General features: G+C 37.1%; 4 protein-coding genes and 1 long non-coding RNA gene across 7 annotated transcripts; 3 read left to right on the top strand and 2 right to left on the bottom strand.

Annotated features, from left to right (window-relative positions):
- LOC18789765 (polyadenylate-binding protein-interacting protein 5) lies at positions 117-2,800 on the top strand. Of its 3 annotated transcripts, none has more exons than XM_007225852.2 (3): positions 117-313; positions 1,148-1,604; positions 2,369-2,800. In XM_007225852.2, exons 2-3 carry the CDS (start codon positions 1,173-1,175, stop codon positions 2,504-2,506), a joined length of 570 nt encoding a protein of 189 aa, XP_007225914.1. In that variant the 5' UTR covers positions 117-313; positions 1,148-1,172; the 3' UTR covers positions 2,507-2,800. The 3 variants fall into 3 exon arrangements, with proteins under 3 accessions (XP_007225914.1, XP_007225912.1, XP_007225913.1); XM_007225850.2 differs by having other exon boundaries at positions 1,151-1,604; XM_007225851.2 differs by having other exon boundaries at positions 1,154-1,604.
- Positions 2,577-3,673, bottom strand: LOC109946624. Its single transcript, XR_002269734.1, has 2 exons — positions 2,917-3,673; positions 2,577-2,861 (listed from the first exon to the last, which is right to left on the bottom strand). It is a non-coding gene; the product is annotated as an uncharacterized LOC109946624 (long non-coding RNA).
- LOC18792272 (dnaJ homolog subfamily B member 1) lies at positions 4,154-6,674 on the top strand. The gene is made up of 3 exons (XM_007224146.2): positions 4,154-4,672; positions 5,197-5,597; positions 5,842-6,674. The coding sequence occupies exons 1-3, from the start codon at positions 4,508-4,510 to the stop codon at positions 6,278-6,280; spliced, it is 1,005 nt and encodes a 334-aa protein (XP_007224208.1). The 5' UTR covers positions 4,154-4,507; the 3' UTR covers positions 6,281-6,674.
- LOC18790617 (E3 ubiquitin-protein ligase At1g63170) lies at positions 7,189-12,142 on the bottom strand. Its single transcript, XM_007225567.2, has 5 exons — positions 11,766-12,142; positions 10,068-10,899; positions 8,769-8,894; positions 8,395-8,689; positions 7,189-7,856 (listed from the first exon to the last, which is right to left on the bottom strand). Exons 2-5 carry the CDS (start codon positions 10,730-10,732, stop codon positions 7,623-7,625), a joined length of 1,320 nt encoding a protein of 439 aa, XP_007225629.1. The 5' UTR covers positions 10,733-10,899; positions 11,766-12,142; the 3' UTR covers positions 7,189-7,622.
- Positions 14,027-17,009, top strand: LOC18792015 (serine/threonine protein phosphatase 2A 57 kDa regulatory subunit B' iota isoform). Its single transcript, XM_007223198.2, has 2 exons — positions 14,027-16,103; positions 16,345-17,009. The coding sequence occupies exons 1-2, from the start codon at positions 14,931-14,933 to the stop codon at positions 16,699-16,701; spliced, it is 1,530 nt and encodes a 509-aa protein (XP_007223260.1). The 5' UTR covers positions 14,027-14,930; the 3' UTR covers positions 16,702-17,009.

Here is a 17,048-nt window from a genome sequence, read left to right on the forward strand (position 1 = left end):
TTATGCCACGTGGTATGCTTAGTCATAAAACTTAAATAGAATACAACTAACCCTGTCTCCAAACAGGGCCCCAAACTGTTATAGTAAACCCAGTAAAACGTCCGTGTCATGCAAAGTGAAGAGAAGAAACTTTTTATTATTAGCTTTCCGCTACACTAAACATTTCTCACAGAGCGAAAAATAGAAGAATTTCCCCGAAAATCATTTGCTCTTTTTTCTTCTGCGTCCTCTGCGATCTCGGGAACTAGGGTTTCGGCGATTTCGAGTTCTTCGTTTTGCTTCTTTGGATTTCAAGATCGCCTCCTCGCTCTCGGTGAGCTCTCATTGACCTTCGTTGGTTCATGCTGTTAACTTTTTTTTTCTTTGATCTTGATCGTAATTAGGTTTCATATTACGATGATCCGAGTTTTGGAATTTCTTTTTTGCGATGAGATTCGAGTTGATTATCTGAGGTTTGAGATTTTGTTGATCCGTACGTGTATTTTGTTCTTGTTTACTTTGTGGAAAACGGGATTTTATACTTGATTGATTACTTGAAGTCTAATGAGAAAAGCAATAATCAAATATGGATTTTGTTAAAGTGAATCTTGATCTAGAGTTTGTTTACTTATATCATTTTTTTCTTTTCGTGAGGAAATTGGATAGTGATCTGATGTAGTGTATCTTCTTGTGTGGATATTGGATAGTGATCTGATGTAGTGTATCTTCTTATGTGGATATGAGATATGAAATTGAGTTCTTGACAAGTTGAGGCACTAACTTTGACTGGTTTGGTTTCTGAAGGATTAGTGGATTGAATAATTTGTTTGGTTTAGTTGTTTGTGAAGGATTTGTAATCTTATGTGATTAAATTGCACACGAGTTTGAATGGTGTTTTCAAAATCAGTCCTCTTTTCATCTAATCAAAGGTCATAGATATGATATGTTTTGGGTTTGTCAGTTACACTCTCACCATCAACTGAAATTTTTTGGTACAACAATTAGCTTATGCTTTGAGTAAATTCAAAGTAAAGTAAGACCCAGGATTTTATCTCTTTATTAGTGGAATCCCAGCTTATTTTGACATGAAAGCTTTATATTTTTGTTTCATCCATGATTACATTATTAATATTGTCTGATAATATCCGGTTTTGCATTTCTTTCAAAGTAGCAGATTTTTATGAATTGAGACCATGAAGCCAGGATTGTCTTCTTTGAATCCCTATGCAGCAGCATACATTCCACTCTCCAAAAGGGAGACGGATGATAGAATGTATGTGACGACGAAAGATTCTAGCCGCAGCAATGAGGCAGTCTGGTTTGGGACCCCACAGAATAACTCCCAGAATCAACCGCATAGCAAATCTTATCTTGAATCTGATGCCCCTGGTACTGCAAGACTCCCCAGTCCAAAGTCATTTGCTGTAAAGAGCTACCCTGCCCACGGTTCTTATGGTTCATCTTCACAGAATGTGAATGAAGTGACAGCACATGAAGATTTTGATATGGCTTTGGATTATCTTGAGATGACATTTCCTGGTATATCTGATCAGTCCCTTACTGATGTTTATTTGGCAAATAAGGGTGACCTGGATGCCACCATTGACATGCTGAACCAACTTGAGGTGAGACTTCCATTTTTTATTTTTTTTTGGGTGTAGTTAAATATTCTTCATTCGGTAAAGTCATACATTATCCTCTACCATCTGTCCATCTACAATTATGTTGCTATGAATTACATTATAAATACTTAAATAATGCTGCTTGCAATTCTGAAACAGTTACAGGTCAAAATTGGAATGTCTTTATCCAATTTGAAGCATAAACTGTGTATGTGCTGTGTTCATGTCACCGACTAATTAAAACAAAAAAGAATAATCAAGCTCCTCGTTTTCTTTGAAAATTTTCTCTATTGCAAGTTCATTTGACTTTGTATGCTTTGCCATGTTGGTAGGTGGTGCAATTACTGTGTGATTTAATTGACTCATAGTGACAGTAATCTGTTTTGCCATGTTGATTGTTTATGACATTTCTTATTTATATGAGAAATCTTGCTCCCTTGATATAATTGTATATTGGACAGCTAGTGAAACTCTATATTGGACAAGCAAGAATGGTTTTCGATTGGCTAGAATGTATTTAACTTTTTGTTCGGTAGGCGAGTTTTATTATGAACTTTATAAAGTTGAGAATATTCTGGATATCCATCTCCGGCTGTTTGTTTCCTAACATCAAACTATAGAAATTTTGTGTCTATGTTTATCAACATCAGCTCAGAGATAAACTCTATCATTTAGCATACATGTTTGGATTATTTGCCTTTACTATAATTCTTTAAGAACAATTCTAACTTTGGTACTCATCCTGAAAATTGGTTTGTCTCTTACAGTTCTACACAGTTGAGTCTTCTGAAAGTCTTCCAGACACTTTGGACATTGGAGATGTTTCTGAATCTGGGTTGCCAGGCAATAGTGCATGGAAACTGAAGAATGTAGCAGGTGAAGCCAGCGGTTCACCCAAATCGTAGCTCCCATTGTCATCTCCTGTTCGTTTTTTGTGGAAAACAAGAAAAATGTCAGTTGTTTTACCTTGACATGTTTGGTTTATGGGCAACAAGTATATAAATAGAGGATCTTATCTTGGGGTCATGGACATTATGCACACAGTTGTTTGATAATGGTTGTATAGCTTCTTAGATGCTTGTTCTTAATCTCTCATTAACATTTTTCTCGACACCTTCGGGTTTTATGGGCCAAAAGCTCACAGTGCAAACGTCATGCCGCTTTACGGTTTTCTGCAATGAAAATGATGTGCTTCTGAATGTCGTATTGTACCCATACTTTACCCTTTTATTTTCTTAAAGGGAAAGATTGAGGCTAGGCCTAAAGGCCTCTGGTGAAGTAAGACCTTATTTAATTCTTTCTCATGGGTTACGACCCAAAAGTAAAATTATATAAAAACCAGGCCGGGATGGCCCAGATTCATTTATGCCCACGAAGGCCCTACACTGTCAAGCATTTGCTTAAACCCCTCTTTAAGCTACAAGCCTCCCATTTTATGACCAGCTCATGTTAGGATTTCTTTTCGTTCTTCATCTCCGGCTTACTTACGGTCCTACTTACCGGGAACCATGCTCTGTTTGGCTGGAGATTGGGTTGTCGTCTGTGATGTATCTTTGTACAGTTCGTACAGTCAGTTGTTTCTCACCACAGAATGATTTGGTGGATTTACTTTTATTGTGCTTGGGGATTAAGGAGATTAGGAGATACTGTGATATTCTTTGGAATATCCTGGTGGAAGTTGAGCGGTAATGCCCTCCACTCTTGAGGTATTTACTGTCCCACGAAGTTTGAGATTGGAATATCCTGGTGGAAGTTGAGCGGTAATGCCCTCCACTCTTGAGGTATGTAATGCCCTCCACTCTTGAGGTATTTACTGTCCCACGAAGTTTGAGAGTTTGTTCTCCGTCTTAATCTCTTTTAAACACTTGTTGCGACAGGAAAAGGATCCTCATCATCTGTAACTCCTTGTTAGCTGGGTTTAAAGTTGTATATTTGTTTTCTAACTATCTTGTAATATTTGAGCTTAATTGGTGTTGTTGTTACAATCTATATTGCAAGAACCTCCTTCCAGGGTTGTGTTATATTTTGTATTGTTGTATTCTGAGTTTGTGCCATGTTTCTTCAATTGAATTGATACAGTTTCGCAAAAACAAAAAAAAACTCTTAGGTCCATCCGGTAACGTTTTCGGAGCATGGCACCCTCATTTCTCTTCAACTAGTTTAGCCACAAGTCAAGTTTTATCTAAATAAAAACACATTGAGCAGTTTTGAACTAGACTACAAATGTATTGGTAATAGACACCAATGTTATTTATTATCTTGAAATAACATGTGATATAACAAAATATAACGATATATAACATTGACAATATCGATGATATAAAATTTGTCATTTAAGAAATGACGGACGTCATGCACACCGAGTTGGAGGCTTGGGAATTGGAGAAGTATCCAAACGTAGCCTCACTCTTCTTGAGCCGTCATTGTTATGTGATAATGTGAGGCACTCGGGGTTCAGCTAATTCAATTAAATTACAGACAGTTAGTTTGTGCGGTTAATTTGTAGAGGTGCCAGAAATATGTCCGTGAGCTTCGGTAGTTAAAAAAGATACAATATCCATCAAACGCGGTCTTAACTCTTAACAAAACATACACTAAAACAAACAAGATTGCATCGTCAAGTCATCATCATATATTAAATACAAGATCAACAATTCTGAAGAAGACTAATCTAATCATTTCTGAAAGAACCCATTTCACCATTTGCTTCTTTCTTTCTGAGCCTCAGACAATCTTTGACCATCCTGAATTGTGTGATTTTGGCCTTAGAGAGAGAGCGAGAGAGAGAAAAAGAGGTGGATGCTGATCTGGGTTTTTGTCAAAGGTTACAGCTTTGAAGAATTGCATCTGATCTGATAGTGATTGAAGATCAACAATCTCTTTTTTTTTTCTGGAGGGTATAGAAGATGGGGGTGGATTATTATAACGTATTGAAGGTAAACAGAAATGCTACAGAGGATGATCTAAAGAAGGCTTATAGGAGGCTGGCCATGAAATGGCACCCTGATAAGAATCCTAATAACAAGAAAGAAGCAGAAGCCAAATTCAAGCAGATCTCCGAGGCATATGAGGCATGTTCTCTTTCTTTCTGCTATTTTTGTTACACGTTCATTCTTCTATATGCATATTTAGATAGGTAAACAAATTTTTAAAGAAAAAATAAACAGAAGAAAAAGGTTTAAGCTTGTTGATTTTGTCAATTTTCATAGTTCAAGATTCATATGCTGGATGATTGCAATGCAAATGTAGGATAAGAAAGAACAAAACTTTAATGTTTCTGAAAGTTGGTTTTTATTCTTTGGAGAATTGGGTAGTCAGCCAAGAATGATTACAATGGGACTTCAAATAATGGGAAACTCTTAAGAAGATCAAGTAATTAATTGTGTCAGGCTCAATTCAGGTGGACTTTTATTTTCTGTTCCGTCTCCAACAAGGAATTCTTTAATTACCAAATGGGGTGTGGTTGATCAAAATTAAAAGAAAAAAAAAAAAAAAAAGAATGAAAGCATCTATGCTCATTCATATCTGCAAGCAGTGAATTGATTGGGGTGTACAGAGTGAAAATAACAGAATGAAATGTTTTTTGTGAATACAGGTCTTGAGCGATTCTCAGAAAAGAGCAATTTACGATCAGTATGGCGAAGAAGGACTGAAAGATATGCCGCCTCCAGAAAGATATGCAAATGGAAATGGAGGTGGATCAAAAGGATTTAATCCTAGGAATGCAGAGGATATATTTGCAGAATTCTTTGGAAGTAGTCCTTTCGGATTTGGGTCAACAGGACCTGGGAGGTCTATGAGATTCCAATCTGATGGAGGAGGGGGAATGTTTGGCGGATTTGGAGGAAACGAAAATATTTTCCGATCATATAGTGAGGGTGTTACACCAAAGAAACCAACAGCAGTGGAGAGCAAATTGCCTTGCAGCCTTGAGGAGCTGTATACTGGATCAACAAGGAAAATGAAGATCTCAAGAACTGTGGTTGATGCAAATGGGTAATTCATTTTAACACTGTCCCCAGTTTATTTCTTTGTTTCCTTTATTGCCATAGATTAATTGGTTATAATTTAAATAGGATATAGCAATTAGTACTTCCAGTATTTCATCTGCCTTACATGGTAGTTATTTATGATTCTAATGCTAGTCAGTTTATTAAATGGCTCAAGTGAGCATCAATTTAGCTAAGATATGATCTTTATAAATGATAATCCCGTTTTTTTTTTCTCATTGTGTTTCCAGACGTCAAGTGCCAGAACAAGAGATATTGACCATTGATGTGAAGCCAGGATGGAAGAAGGGAACCAAGATTACATTTCCAGATAAAGGTAATGAGCAGCTTGGCCAGCTGCCAGCAGACCTTGTTTTTGTGATTGATGAGAAGCCCCATGACACATACAAGAGAGACGGCAATGACCTCGTTGTGAACCACAAAGTGACATTAGCGGAGGCATTGGGTGGAACCACGGTGCATCTCACTACGCTCGATGGTCGTGATCTATCCATCCCGGTGACTGACATTGTGAGCCCGGGCTACGAACTTCTTGTTGCCAGGGAGGGCATGCCAATACCAAAAGAGCCTCGTAACCGGGGTGATTTGAAGATCAAATTTGAGGTGAGGTTCCCTACAAGATTAACCCCAGAGCAAAGAGCCGGACTTAAACGAACTTTGGCCGGTTGAAGAGTATGTCATGACCTTTTCCATTGTAAGTTGGCCAACAGTTGGGGTAGCTTTGAAGTCACATACATACAAGTCAAAGCTGCATTTGTTTAGTTTGTAGGCTGTGCTTTCTCTGCACTGGGATGAATGCCGGCATTTTAAACAAGTGATGTGCCAAATTACCTATTGTTTGATATACATTCATTATTTTTTGTATATTTTGTTGTCAGCAATCAGTGTTAGGTTCATGTATTGTGTCATTGCTTGTATCCTTCTAACTTTTCTTTTGCTATATCCTTAACTGTTCTGTATTTTTTTACAATATAGTTTCCTACAAGGCAGATGCACTGAGTCAGTCCCAACCATTAATCTGTATTCAGAATAAGAAAATCTCAGATCAAGTTTTTTCCCAGGATATTTTGGGTGTTTTTACCTCTTATCCATTGCCTTTGCTTTGCTTAAAATGGTGGGTAGTCCCAGGATTCCAACATAACTATCTCCACTGATTATTAACAGATGGCAAATGACAGGAATTGGACCATTCCCAAAATTGGCATAGAGCGAGAAATAGCAACAAACATGCATGTTGTCCTAAGGATCTTGAACCTCACGAGTGTTGTCTTTATTCTTTTTTTTGGGTGGCCATGAGACCCAGTACAGGTAAAAAACCTTTTTAAGAGAACCTTATGTTCAGACAGGAATTGGCATTATTACAAAAATAAATAAATAAATAAATAAACAAATGAGAATTGTCACCAAAAGTAAACAAATGATTCTCACAACTTAAATATCCATGTGGTCTGATGCCTCACCACTTGCATGACATTTACTTGTCTTTTTGTCCTTGTTTAGCTCATTCTGAAAGATACGAGTTTGTATGCATGAATAAAGTTGGGGGTATTTAATGCTCTATGATAAATAAATAAAAATTAAAAGAAAATCCTTTTTTTTTTGGCAAATCTATTATTTTTGCTTACATTGTCATCAATATTATTATAACAGCTCAACCGTAAGAATAAATGGAGAAGAAAGGAGAAGGTATAACTGTACAAACAAGAATCCATCTATTATTATCTAACTACAAATCTTGGAACCTCTCTCTGATCTTTACATCCATGCGTCGTTGAAATGCAAAAATCATTTTTACTTACATTGTCAACAAACATGAGCTCCACATTGCCATTTCAACACTGTCAAAGCCTCTAAGGCAGCTCTGCCTGCGTGTATCTCTACCAAGCTCCCCATCACCCAAGAAAAACTGTTAAAAAAAGGAAGGCTTGAACTTGGACAATCATCCATCCATTTTGAAACAAGATTCTTGCATCGGCGTACTTGAAGCCACGAAGGGTCATACATTCTGTGCCTAAAATATAGTGTTGGCCACTTCATTGCCCACCCTACTATCACCGCGTTGCTGAGTGCCACTGATCGCAGAGAGAGAGCCCAAAATGCTCTCACCAACCTCGCTCTTGCAAAGGGGACAAGATGCATTGATCTTCAACCACTTATCCACGCACTCCTTGTGGAAAAAATGAGAACATGGCAACTCTCTCAGCTCATCATTGTTTGCGTATTTTGCCAAGCAGATGCAACAAACCTGTTCAATTTTACGACATTATTAGTAATACCGAGTACAATAGCAGGGCAAAGGCTTCCCAAAAAAAGAAGGAAAAGGGAACCACTCTGTAAAGAAAAAAATACATAATACTTTTATCAATCATACCACCAGGCAAACATATCTGGTAAAATCCGGCATCAAACCACCCTCTACTAAATTTTCAGTATGGTACTACTAGATTCCAAGACAAATAGTGACACCAAGAAATGCCAAATCAATACACATTTGATAATTTCAGTGTAAAGAGTGTCAAACATTTAAAATCTAGTCTCCAATTTGATCAGGAACTTGACTGACTGGATACAGAATCACTACACTCAAATGAATATGGGAGGAAGCAGGTTTCAAATGGCAAGTCATGTTATAATACTACTTAGTGTCAGGGAAGAAAAGTAATTCACCAAGCGAGTAATATCATGCATTCATTACTCATTTCATCACTAGTCACTAGTCAGGCATAGGTCCTAAATATATTGTGAAGACTTGTACTTCGCTAAACTTGCCAGACCATACATACCGCATCCTCTCCAGAGATCACACGCTCCTTCTCAGTTCCTGCAGCCACAACACCACCTTCAGAGACACCTGCGCTGCTGCTATCTCTATTGTCACTATTTTTGTTTTTCTTTAATTTGAACTTGTATGTTGGCAGAGCATTAATTGATTCAGGTGTGGCTCCTCGTGCCTGTGTCAGGTCTTCTCGAAATCCAAGGACAGATATTATACAAGGAAGACAACAGCAGATTGTTGCGCACAAAATGAAAGGCATGGCGTATCCAATACAACTAAATGTAAGAAATACTATACATAACCTGCATGGAGAAAAATTGATATGATCTCCCCACTCAAAAAATCCAGAACTGGAAAAGTAAATCAGATTGACAAAAGTACCTGTATAGGTTAGGAGCCTCACTGGCAGATGAGTGCCCACCAAAAATCCAAACATTGCCAACTACGAACCAAACCGCAAAGAAACAATCCAATGCCATCTTAAAGTATTCCACAAGTACCTTGACTCTGTTAGGCAAAAATGACCTCATGTGTCAGACAACTTTTTCTAGTACTAGCTTCCTTATTAAACTTGCAACTCAAGTTACCTTCTCAAGACAAAGGCAAACCGAGTAACATAATTTCTAACAAATAGACACATAGGCTTCTCATGGATAAACAATTTAAAATATAGAAAGAATCATAAAGCAACAACACTAACATGAATAAAACATAAATTGAAAGGGAAAATAGTTGAAAAGTAGCTGTCAAATTCTAAAAGACTATACTAAATCAAACAAAATTTACCATTCTCTTAAAATTGACAATAATTACCATTCCAGACGATCTTGACATTAATTTAAAGCAACAAGTGACACAGACCAAAATGGATTTAGCTCAAATAAATTGGAATATTCTTCAGGTAAAAATATAAATACGAAAAAATAACCCAAGAATGAGACAGCCACATTGGACCTTCATTAATATGGTTGTAAACTTGTAACAGAGAGAAGCAAAAAGAAAACTCCAGATACCAAGATCCTTTCACACAAAGGATTTGTTACAGATCCCTAAACTGTACCCATGTTGTGTAACTTCAACAAGTGTGTTCAAGGAATTTTAAACCATCAAGACAAGAGGAACCCAAATTGTGTGAACTCCCAAAACATGTAGGCTCCCAAATTGTGTGAACATCCAAACCATCTCTTCTTTTAACCTCTCATTTTCTGTAAGCTCCCACTGATATCACACAATAGAGACAACAAAAGACACGAGCGACCCTTTATGATGAACTATCAATATGGCACTTATGACAACTTAACTTTAACAATGAAAACCGAGCGTACTCATCTCCAAGGAGTTTAATTACTTTCTTTTGGGGTCGGGAGAGGGATTGGAGTAGATAAGGGGCACAACAATATGACTGTTCTGAAAGAATCATTCAATGCAGGCACATTGTAATTTCACTCAAAATGATGCGGCCACAACTCTAAAAATAGTCTATGATAATGCCAAGAAACATGCCGTCTCTATAATTTTAAGTCTACGTGGAGCTTCAACCTTCATTGAATAAAATAAAAGGTTTTAAATATCATTAATAATCATGCAACTTAGGAAGAGAATCACAAAATGTATGCCAAACAAGGACAATATGTTTCATTTTATAAAGCACAATGCCTGAAAAACAACAGCAAACCATACCTTCGGCTTAGTACTTCCGAACTTTGACTGCTTCTAGAAGATGCAGTGGTAGTCTGAAGATCTCCTTCAGAAGTCCTAGAAACAGAAAGAGAAAATGGTCTTGCTGGTACATTAATCTGAGAACTGTGACGGGCTTGAGCAGAATCTTGTTCTGAAACCTGGTTGCGGTGACGATAGCGCCAATATAGAAGAGGAAGAATAGCAACACATCCAGATGCATAACCAACAATCCATGCAAACAATGGAGTGCGAGGATGCTCATGCCTTGACAAAGACAAAACAACAACAGATGCAACAATTTGGCTCACAGTAAGAACCAGTTCAATAGATATCCATAATCCAGAATTCAACGGACTTCTGCGGCGACGAGTATCCCCTCTCCTTCCTGTTGCACTGTTCCTAGAGTTTGATCCATTAGAGGAAAAAATTGAAGGTTGAAATGTGGATGCTCTTGGACTAGTTGAAGGTCTGTCTTCTTGCTGTGATGCATTTAAGCTATTTAAAGATCTACCATGTGGCAAGCTAGATGAGGAGGCATCACTACTCCCAGTTATGTCAATAATATGCTCACTTCCGTTCATATCCTCAGGTCGTGATTGCTCCATTAACAATGAGGAAGTGTATGTTTGACTTTCAAGTGGAAGCTTCAATGACGCAACATCCATCTAAGTCCACCGAGACAACACGGAACAGGAATGCATAGATCTTTAGAGCAAGAATCCCACCTTTATGTTCATCTTCTCAAATGTGCTAACCAACTCACTCTCGTCCTAAAGACCTATGCTGAACCAACCAACATAGATTATGTGGCACCACGAGAACAATATCAATCCTGTTCAAGAGCAAAATATTAAAATCAGAATTGTATTAGTCATATTCTCAAAGCAACATTTTGCTTTTGATAGAAAAATTATAAGAGGTACAATGGGAAAATAAGAATCCAAGGACTTTGTTAGTTCAACCAGTGGAAACAATCAAGAAAAAACTCGAATCAGGGAATATGCTAAAAGAAAACCATCAATTTTGAAAACACTAAAGTATTAGAACAAATTTCAAAATAAATGATGTAGATACTAAAGTATTATCAATATTAGATTAGTCATGCAAACTGAGAAAGCAGAGGTAATATTGACAGTCACATAGATCAAAATCTACCCAATGGTGCAAGTAAAAAATTATTTGTTTGGTCACTTGAAAAATATGAAACTATAATAGAACTAACATACTGGGCATTAAGCATCAAATATTGGAGGTTCCAAAGGGCACAATCCATCAATTTTAAAATAATAAAAAATATTATTGTTCAACAACAGAATTCTACTCACAGTTCAACTCCCTACTCTTTTCCTAGATTTTCTCAGCAACCAAACAGCAGGTATCAGTTCACCCTTTCTTTCTCTATAGCATAACGTTCAAGAATTTCCCAATGGGTAAACTGTGCCTTCAATTCAACAGTTGATTAATACCATTTCAATAATATATACCAATCGAAATCCTAAAATTCAAATATGCTAATTATTCTTCAAGAACAACCCAACACTCAAAGAATCGAAAACACAACAACCCACTTTCAAATTCGAAACCTAAACCCAAAAACAAAAACCATTTTTCACATAAATTATTGATTCCCAATCTGCTTACGCATATACAATTATACATATATGGAGAGAGAGAGAGAGAGAGAGAGAGAGAGAGTACCAGATTGAAGCAGAGTGAGAGGGAGAAGAAGGTGTAGAAAATAAGGTAGCGCCGTCTGGAAATCGAGTGATTGCTATGAAATTTAGGTGGGTTTTTGTTGGTACTTGGAGGGAGCGAGAAATTTAGAGAAAAATAGCGTCGTGCTGTCAAGACTCAGCTTTGGACCTTCGTTGAGGAAAAGAAAAGAATTTTTCCTTCTTTTATAATTTTTAATTATCCCTTTTGCCTTTTTTTCTTTTTTCTTTTTCTTTTTTGCATTTTTCATTTTCGGGGTAGCTTCGGTTTCCGTGTACTCTTTTTGGCAAATATCAGTTTCCTCCCTGAACTTTATGGAAATTGTTAATGGGCATGATAATTGCTTACGTCATACTCCACCTGCCCCTCCTCCTCCAGTTGATGTCTCCAACTCCAACAGGCAACTTCATGCTTCTTCTTTTTAATTTTCTATTTTTTTATTGGCTTTTTAAAGCAAATGTCAAACTGGTATTTTATACGGAAATGGCACTATGACTATATTAAATGTATTTTTCCCTCTATACATTGTAACGTAGAGTTCAATTCAATATGAACAAATCCAAGGTATACTTAAATATTTGTTTGCAATATGAATTTTTATTGTATAACTTTTCAAGATAAATTTAAATCACTTGCAGATTATAAGTACGTTTGAACGACTCTAATCGTTGATCAATATAGAATATATATACACGTAGATGTCAAACACTACGACTACTCTCCTCTATCACAACAAACTAGTCATGTATACGGAAAATAGCACTATGACTATATTAAATGTTTTCTTTTTCTAAAATATCTATTGTAAAGTTTGACTAATAATTAAGGAAATTGAATAGTATATGAATTCTTATTTCTTGTTATTCTTGTTATTTCACATGCCTACGGATGACTGTGTAAGCAAACATAAATCTTCTTTTTAGCTCTATCTTACTCAGAAGCCAAACACAAAAGACTACCATCATTCACAACAAACAATATTCAAATAGGGATTGGTTAAATTGCAATGCAAAAAAAAAAGGTTAAGATTAAAGAAATTTGTCTCATAAAATCAGTGCTTTATGACATGCATACGTGATTTAGACTAATTGATTAAAGTTTTGTACTCACCCCCGTTATTATTTTTTAAACAAAACTACATGTATTTTGGTATATTAAGTGAAATTGAAATAACAAGAAGAAAAATATATAATTTAGATATACTTTTTTGTTTGAAAATAATTGAAATCCACCATGTTTCTTTTCTTCTTATTATAAGTATGATTGATTCTATACATATTGGTACTAATGCAGTGGCAGATTCAGACTTTCGTTCATCTAGGGGCTTAAAAATAAATCCAATCAATATATAGCCAAACAAAAAATATTTTGACTTAAAGTGAACTTAGTGGCTGAGTTCTCCACAAAATTACAGAATGAGTAAACTTGGTGGGATCTCTATTCTTCTTTTATATACATATAATTTTTCTTTTTTAATATAAGCTTTGGGCTTAAAGTGTATATTGAATGGGCCATGTGGGGGCTCCACCAAAGAAGGACCTAAATTTTTTTTAAAAAATGTGAGTTTAAGTGGGATTATATGGCTGCAACTTTTTTTTTTTAAGTGTGGGCAAGTGCCCACAGAAGCCCTTCATTGGTTCTACCAATGTACTAATGCAGTCAATCAATTAAAACTACACACACATATATATATATATATATATATATAAGTTCTTCTATGCGGATATTCGGACGTTATTATCGTGTGAACGCTATATATTTTGTATTACGCCTCCTTGCTTTCCTGTCTGTTTACAATAGCATCTGCATGATAATAATCCGCGGACATTCGAATAAAAGAATAATTTATATACAGAAATTTTCCTATGCGGACATCCGGACGTTATTATTGTGCTGATGTCATGTATTTTGTAATATCCCTCCTTATTTTTCTGCATGTTTACAATAACATCCGCACGATAATAACATAAAAACATCCATATAAGAGAATAATTGAAATAATCTTAGCTATAACCCTTTCAAAATGGAGCCTAGATTTTTTTTCCACGAAAAAACAAATGAAGGCTAGATTTTCTACATGCATCATGAGACATTATGCCTGTCGCAATCTGTATTATATTACAATAAATTTTCCAAGATGTCCCAATCTTCATTGTGATATGTGATTCACAACATGCCTTTCAAAACAGAACAAGGAAATGAAAACTACCAAAGCAAATCTACATTACTACGTGTTATCAGTTTATCAATTTCATCATCCAGCTCACACTAAATGACAGAAACCCCTGTTTTATCCACCATTTAAATAACCAAAATAAATAGATAAACAAAAACCCAATTTCAAAATATTTTGGGGTAAATTAGTTTCATTTGTATCTAATTACACCCAATCTAACTTCATTAACACCCACTGTCCTAAAGAGACACCCTGCATTTCCCGAGAAAATGCCTTAATTTTCTCCTCCACCGTGGACAGCATCCAAAAAGAAAAAGAAAGAAAACACAGAGAAAAACAAGACAGTAAAAAACCCAAAGATGGGTCCATTCATTTCTCTCTCACGGAGATCACAAACAATAATCTGCAACCCATAATCACAAAATAAGAAAGAAACTCCATAGATCTCCATCTCAGAATCTCTCTCTTTTTCCTTCCCCTACCTGCAAAAAATAAAAATAAAAACTCTTTCTTTTGTTTTTTTGAAATCTTTCAATGTTGCCTTTCAGATTCAAACCTTTGCAATCAACATCAACCTGAAATAACCCCCACCTTCATGTATATTTACATGTCTTCCTCTCTCTCACCAAATTTATTGAGAGGTTTCATGTTTGATTGGTGAGCTTCATATGTAATCAACCTTGCATCCCTCAAAGCCTCAAAATTTCATTGTTGTTCTTGTTCTTGTGCTGGTTCAAATCAGAATCTAACTACAAGATCTGATTTTTAATCAATGCCCACTTCAATTTCAAAACTTTGCCTCACTAAATCTCATACATTGTCTCTGTTTGCTCCCCATTTAACCCCAGATCTATGACAGAGATCTAGGTTAGGGTTTGGTTTCCCCAAATTTCATAATTTATCGTACTTACCCTCATGGCTTTTTGATCTAAAGTCTCTGTCTTTATTTGATATTTTCATAAAATTTCACCACAATGCTCAAGCAATTCCTCAGTAAACTCCCGCGGAAGGCGCTCAAATCGGATGAGCGGCCCGAGTCACCGCGCACGAGCACGCCGCGGTCCAGCTCCCGGACCGGACCGTCCGGAGTGGGCGGAGGAACCCCTCGATCCAACGGTGGAGGTAACTTGGGCCCGGTTCGATCAAACGGCCCGAAACGCATGTCATCGGCGGTGTTCCCGGCGAGTGTGGTGGCCGGTATCGAGCCTTTGGTGCCATTCAAGGACGTGCCCACTTCGGAGAAGATGAACCTCTTTGTGAGCAAGGTGAGCCTTTGCTGTGTAACGTTTGATTTCACAGACCCAACTAAGAATTCTATAGAGAAAGATGTTAAAAGGCAGACATTGCTTGAACTTGTGGATTTTGTAGCATCTGGGTCGATGAGATTTAGCGAGCCTGCTATTTTGGCAACCTGTAGAATGTGTGCTATTAATCTGTTTAGAGTTTTCCCGCCAAATTACAGGAATGGTGGTGGGGGTGAAAATGATGATGATGAGCCCATGTTTGATCCTGCTTGGCCACATTTGCAAATTGTGTATGAATTACTGCTTAAATTCGTGACTTCTTCGTTTCTTGATGCGAAAATAGCGAAGAAGTATGTAGATCATTCGTTTATTTTGAGATTGCTTGAATTGTTTGATTCCGAAGACCCTAGGGAGAGAGACTGTTTGAAGACCATTCTGCATAGGATTTATGGGAAGTTCATGGTTCATAGGCCGTTTATTCGCAAGGCTATAAACAACATATTCTATAGGTTTTTGTTTGAGACTGAGAGACATAATGGGATTGCTGAGTTGCTGGAGATATTCGGGAGTATTATTAGCGGGTTTGCATTGCCGTTGAAAGAGGAACACAGAATGTTCTTGTGGAGGGTTTTGATTCCTCTGCATAAGCCGAAAAATCTGGGGTCTTACTTCCAGCAGTTGTCCTATTGTATCACGCAGTTTATAGAGAAGGAGCCAAAGTTGGCAAGTGTTGTTATAAAGGGTTTGTTGAAATACTGGCCAATAACAAGTAGTCAGAAAGAGGTGATGTTCTTGGGTGAGTTAGAAGAGATTTTGGAGGCAGTTAACATGGTGGAATTTCAGAAGGTCATGGTCCCTTTGTTCTGCCGGATTGGATGCTGTATTAACAGTTCCCACTTCCAGGTAACTGTCTCTTCAACTTTAGTTTCTCCTTCCATGGGATTTGTGTTTATTCATCAGTTTGACTCGTATTATCTTCATTTTGAAGTAGATTTCACACCTATAAGTTTTATGATGGACTTTAGGCATGTGTACTTTATTGTTAAGGAATTTGATGATTGCTTCATGTGTTTGTCAAGGAATGTATTCTCGTCTTAGCTCATTCCTTGGAAAACAATTTGTAACTTATCTTAAATGTTTTCAGGTGGCTGAAAGGGCCCTTTTCTTTTGGAACAATGATCACATTGTCAACCTAATTGCACATAACCGTCAAGTGATTCTGCCCATCATTTTACCAGCCTTGGAGAGGAATGCGCATAACCACTGGAACCAAGCAGTGCTCAACTTAACTCTAAATGTCAGAAAGATGTTTGTGGAGATGGATGATCAGCTATTCCTCTCCAGTCATGCTCACTATATGGAGGAAGAAGCAAAGCAAAGTTCGGCAGCCAAGAAGCGGAAGGAAGCATGGGAGCGGTTAGAGAATGCAGCTAGTCTACAGCCAGTAACTGGAACTACTGCTGTTCTGGTAACCTCCCTAGCAACCTCAATCGCCTGTTAAAATATTAACTTTTGAACTGATGTTATATCCCAACCGTTCCTTTTCCGGTATTTCCTCTCTTTTTTTATGGTGGTGGGGAGATTACAAGTAATGTATGGAAAAATGGCTGTAGTTTGGGGGTGGGATTTTATTGTCATGGTCCTTTGGCAGCCAGCAGTTGTAACCTTGTTTCCATCTTGTATTCCCCTGCTGCTGTGTGGGATGTTAATTGTTTCCCTCAGAAAGGCTTCTGGGGAGGGCCATGCAGTGACTTTCCGCAATTTTCTGTACTACTACTAGCTTAATGGATTCCTTTTTGCCCTTTGTAACCCCTCTCTCTCTCTCTCTCTCTCTCTCTCTCTCTCTCT

This window comes from Prunus persica, chromosome G1 (genome assembly GCF_000346465.2).
Source record: "Prunus persica cultivar Lovell chromosome G1, Prunus_persica_NCBIv2, whole genome shotgun sequence".
Classification (NCBI taxonomy): domain Eukaryota; kingdom Viridiplantae; phylum Streptophyta; class Magnoliopsida; order Rosales; family Rosaceae; genus Prunus; species Prunus persica.

Coding starts and splice junctions, on each gene's coding strand:
- LOC18792272 (XM_007224146.2), top strand. CDS start 4,508: ATGGGGGTGGATTATTATAACGTATTGAAGGTAAACAGAAATGCTACA. Junction 4,673..5,196: donor AGATCTCCGAGGCATATGAG/GCATGTTCTCTT, acceptor TTGTGAATACAG/GTCTTGAGCGATTCTCAGAA. Junction 5,598..5,841: donor ACTGTGGTTGATGCAAATGG/GTAATTCATTTT, acceptor TTGTGTTTCCAG/ACGTCAAGTGCCAGAACAAG.
- LOC18790617 (XM_007225567.2), bottom strand. CDS start 10,732: ATGGATGTTGCGTCATTGAAGCTTCCACTTGAAAGTCAAACATACACT. Junction 8,895..10,067: donor TCGGAAGTACTAAGCCGAAG/GTATGGTTTGCT, acceptor TTTGCCTAACAG/AGTCAAGGTACTTGTGGAAT. Junction 8,690..8,768: donor GAGGCTCCTAACCTATACAG/GTACTTTTGTCA, acceptor TTCTCCATGCAG/GTTATGTATAGTATTTCTTA.
- LOC18792015 (XM_007223198.2), top strand. CDS start 14,931: ATGCTCAAGCAATTCCTCAGTAAACTCCCGCGGAAGGCGCTCAAATCG. Junction 16,104..16,344: donor TTAACAGTTCCCACTTCCAG/GTAACTGTCTCT, acceptor AAATGTTTTCAG/GTGGCTGAAAGGGCCCTTTT.
- LOC18789765 (XM_007225852.2), top strand. CDS start 1,173: ATGAAGCCAGGATTGTCTTCTTTGAATCCCTATGCAGCAGCATACATT. Junction 1,605..2,368: donor ACATGCTGAACCAACTTGAG/GTGAGACTTCCA, acceptor TGTCTCTTACAG/TTCTACACAGTTGAGTCTTC.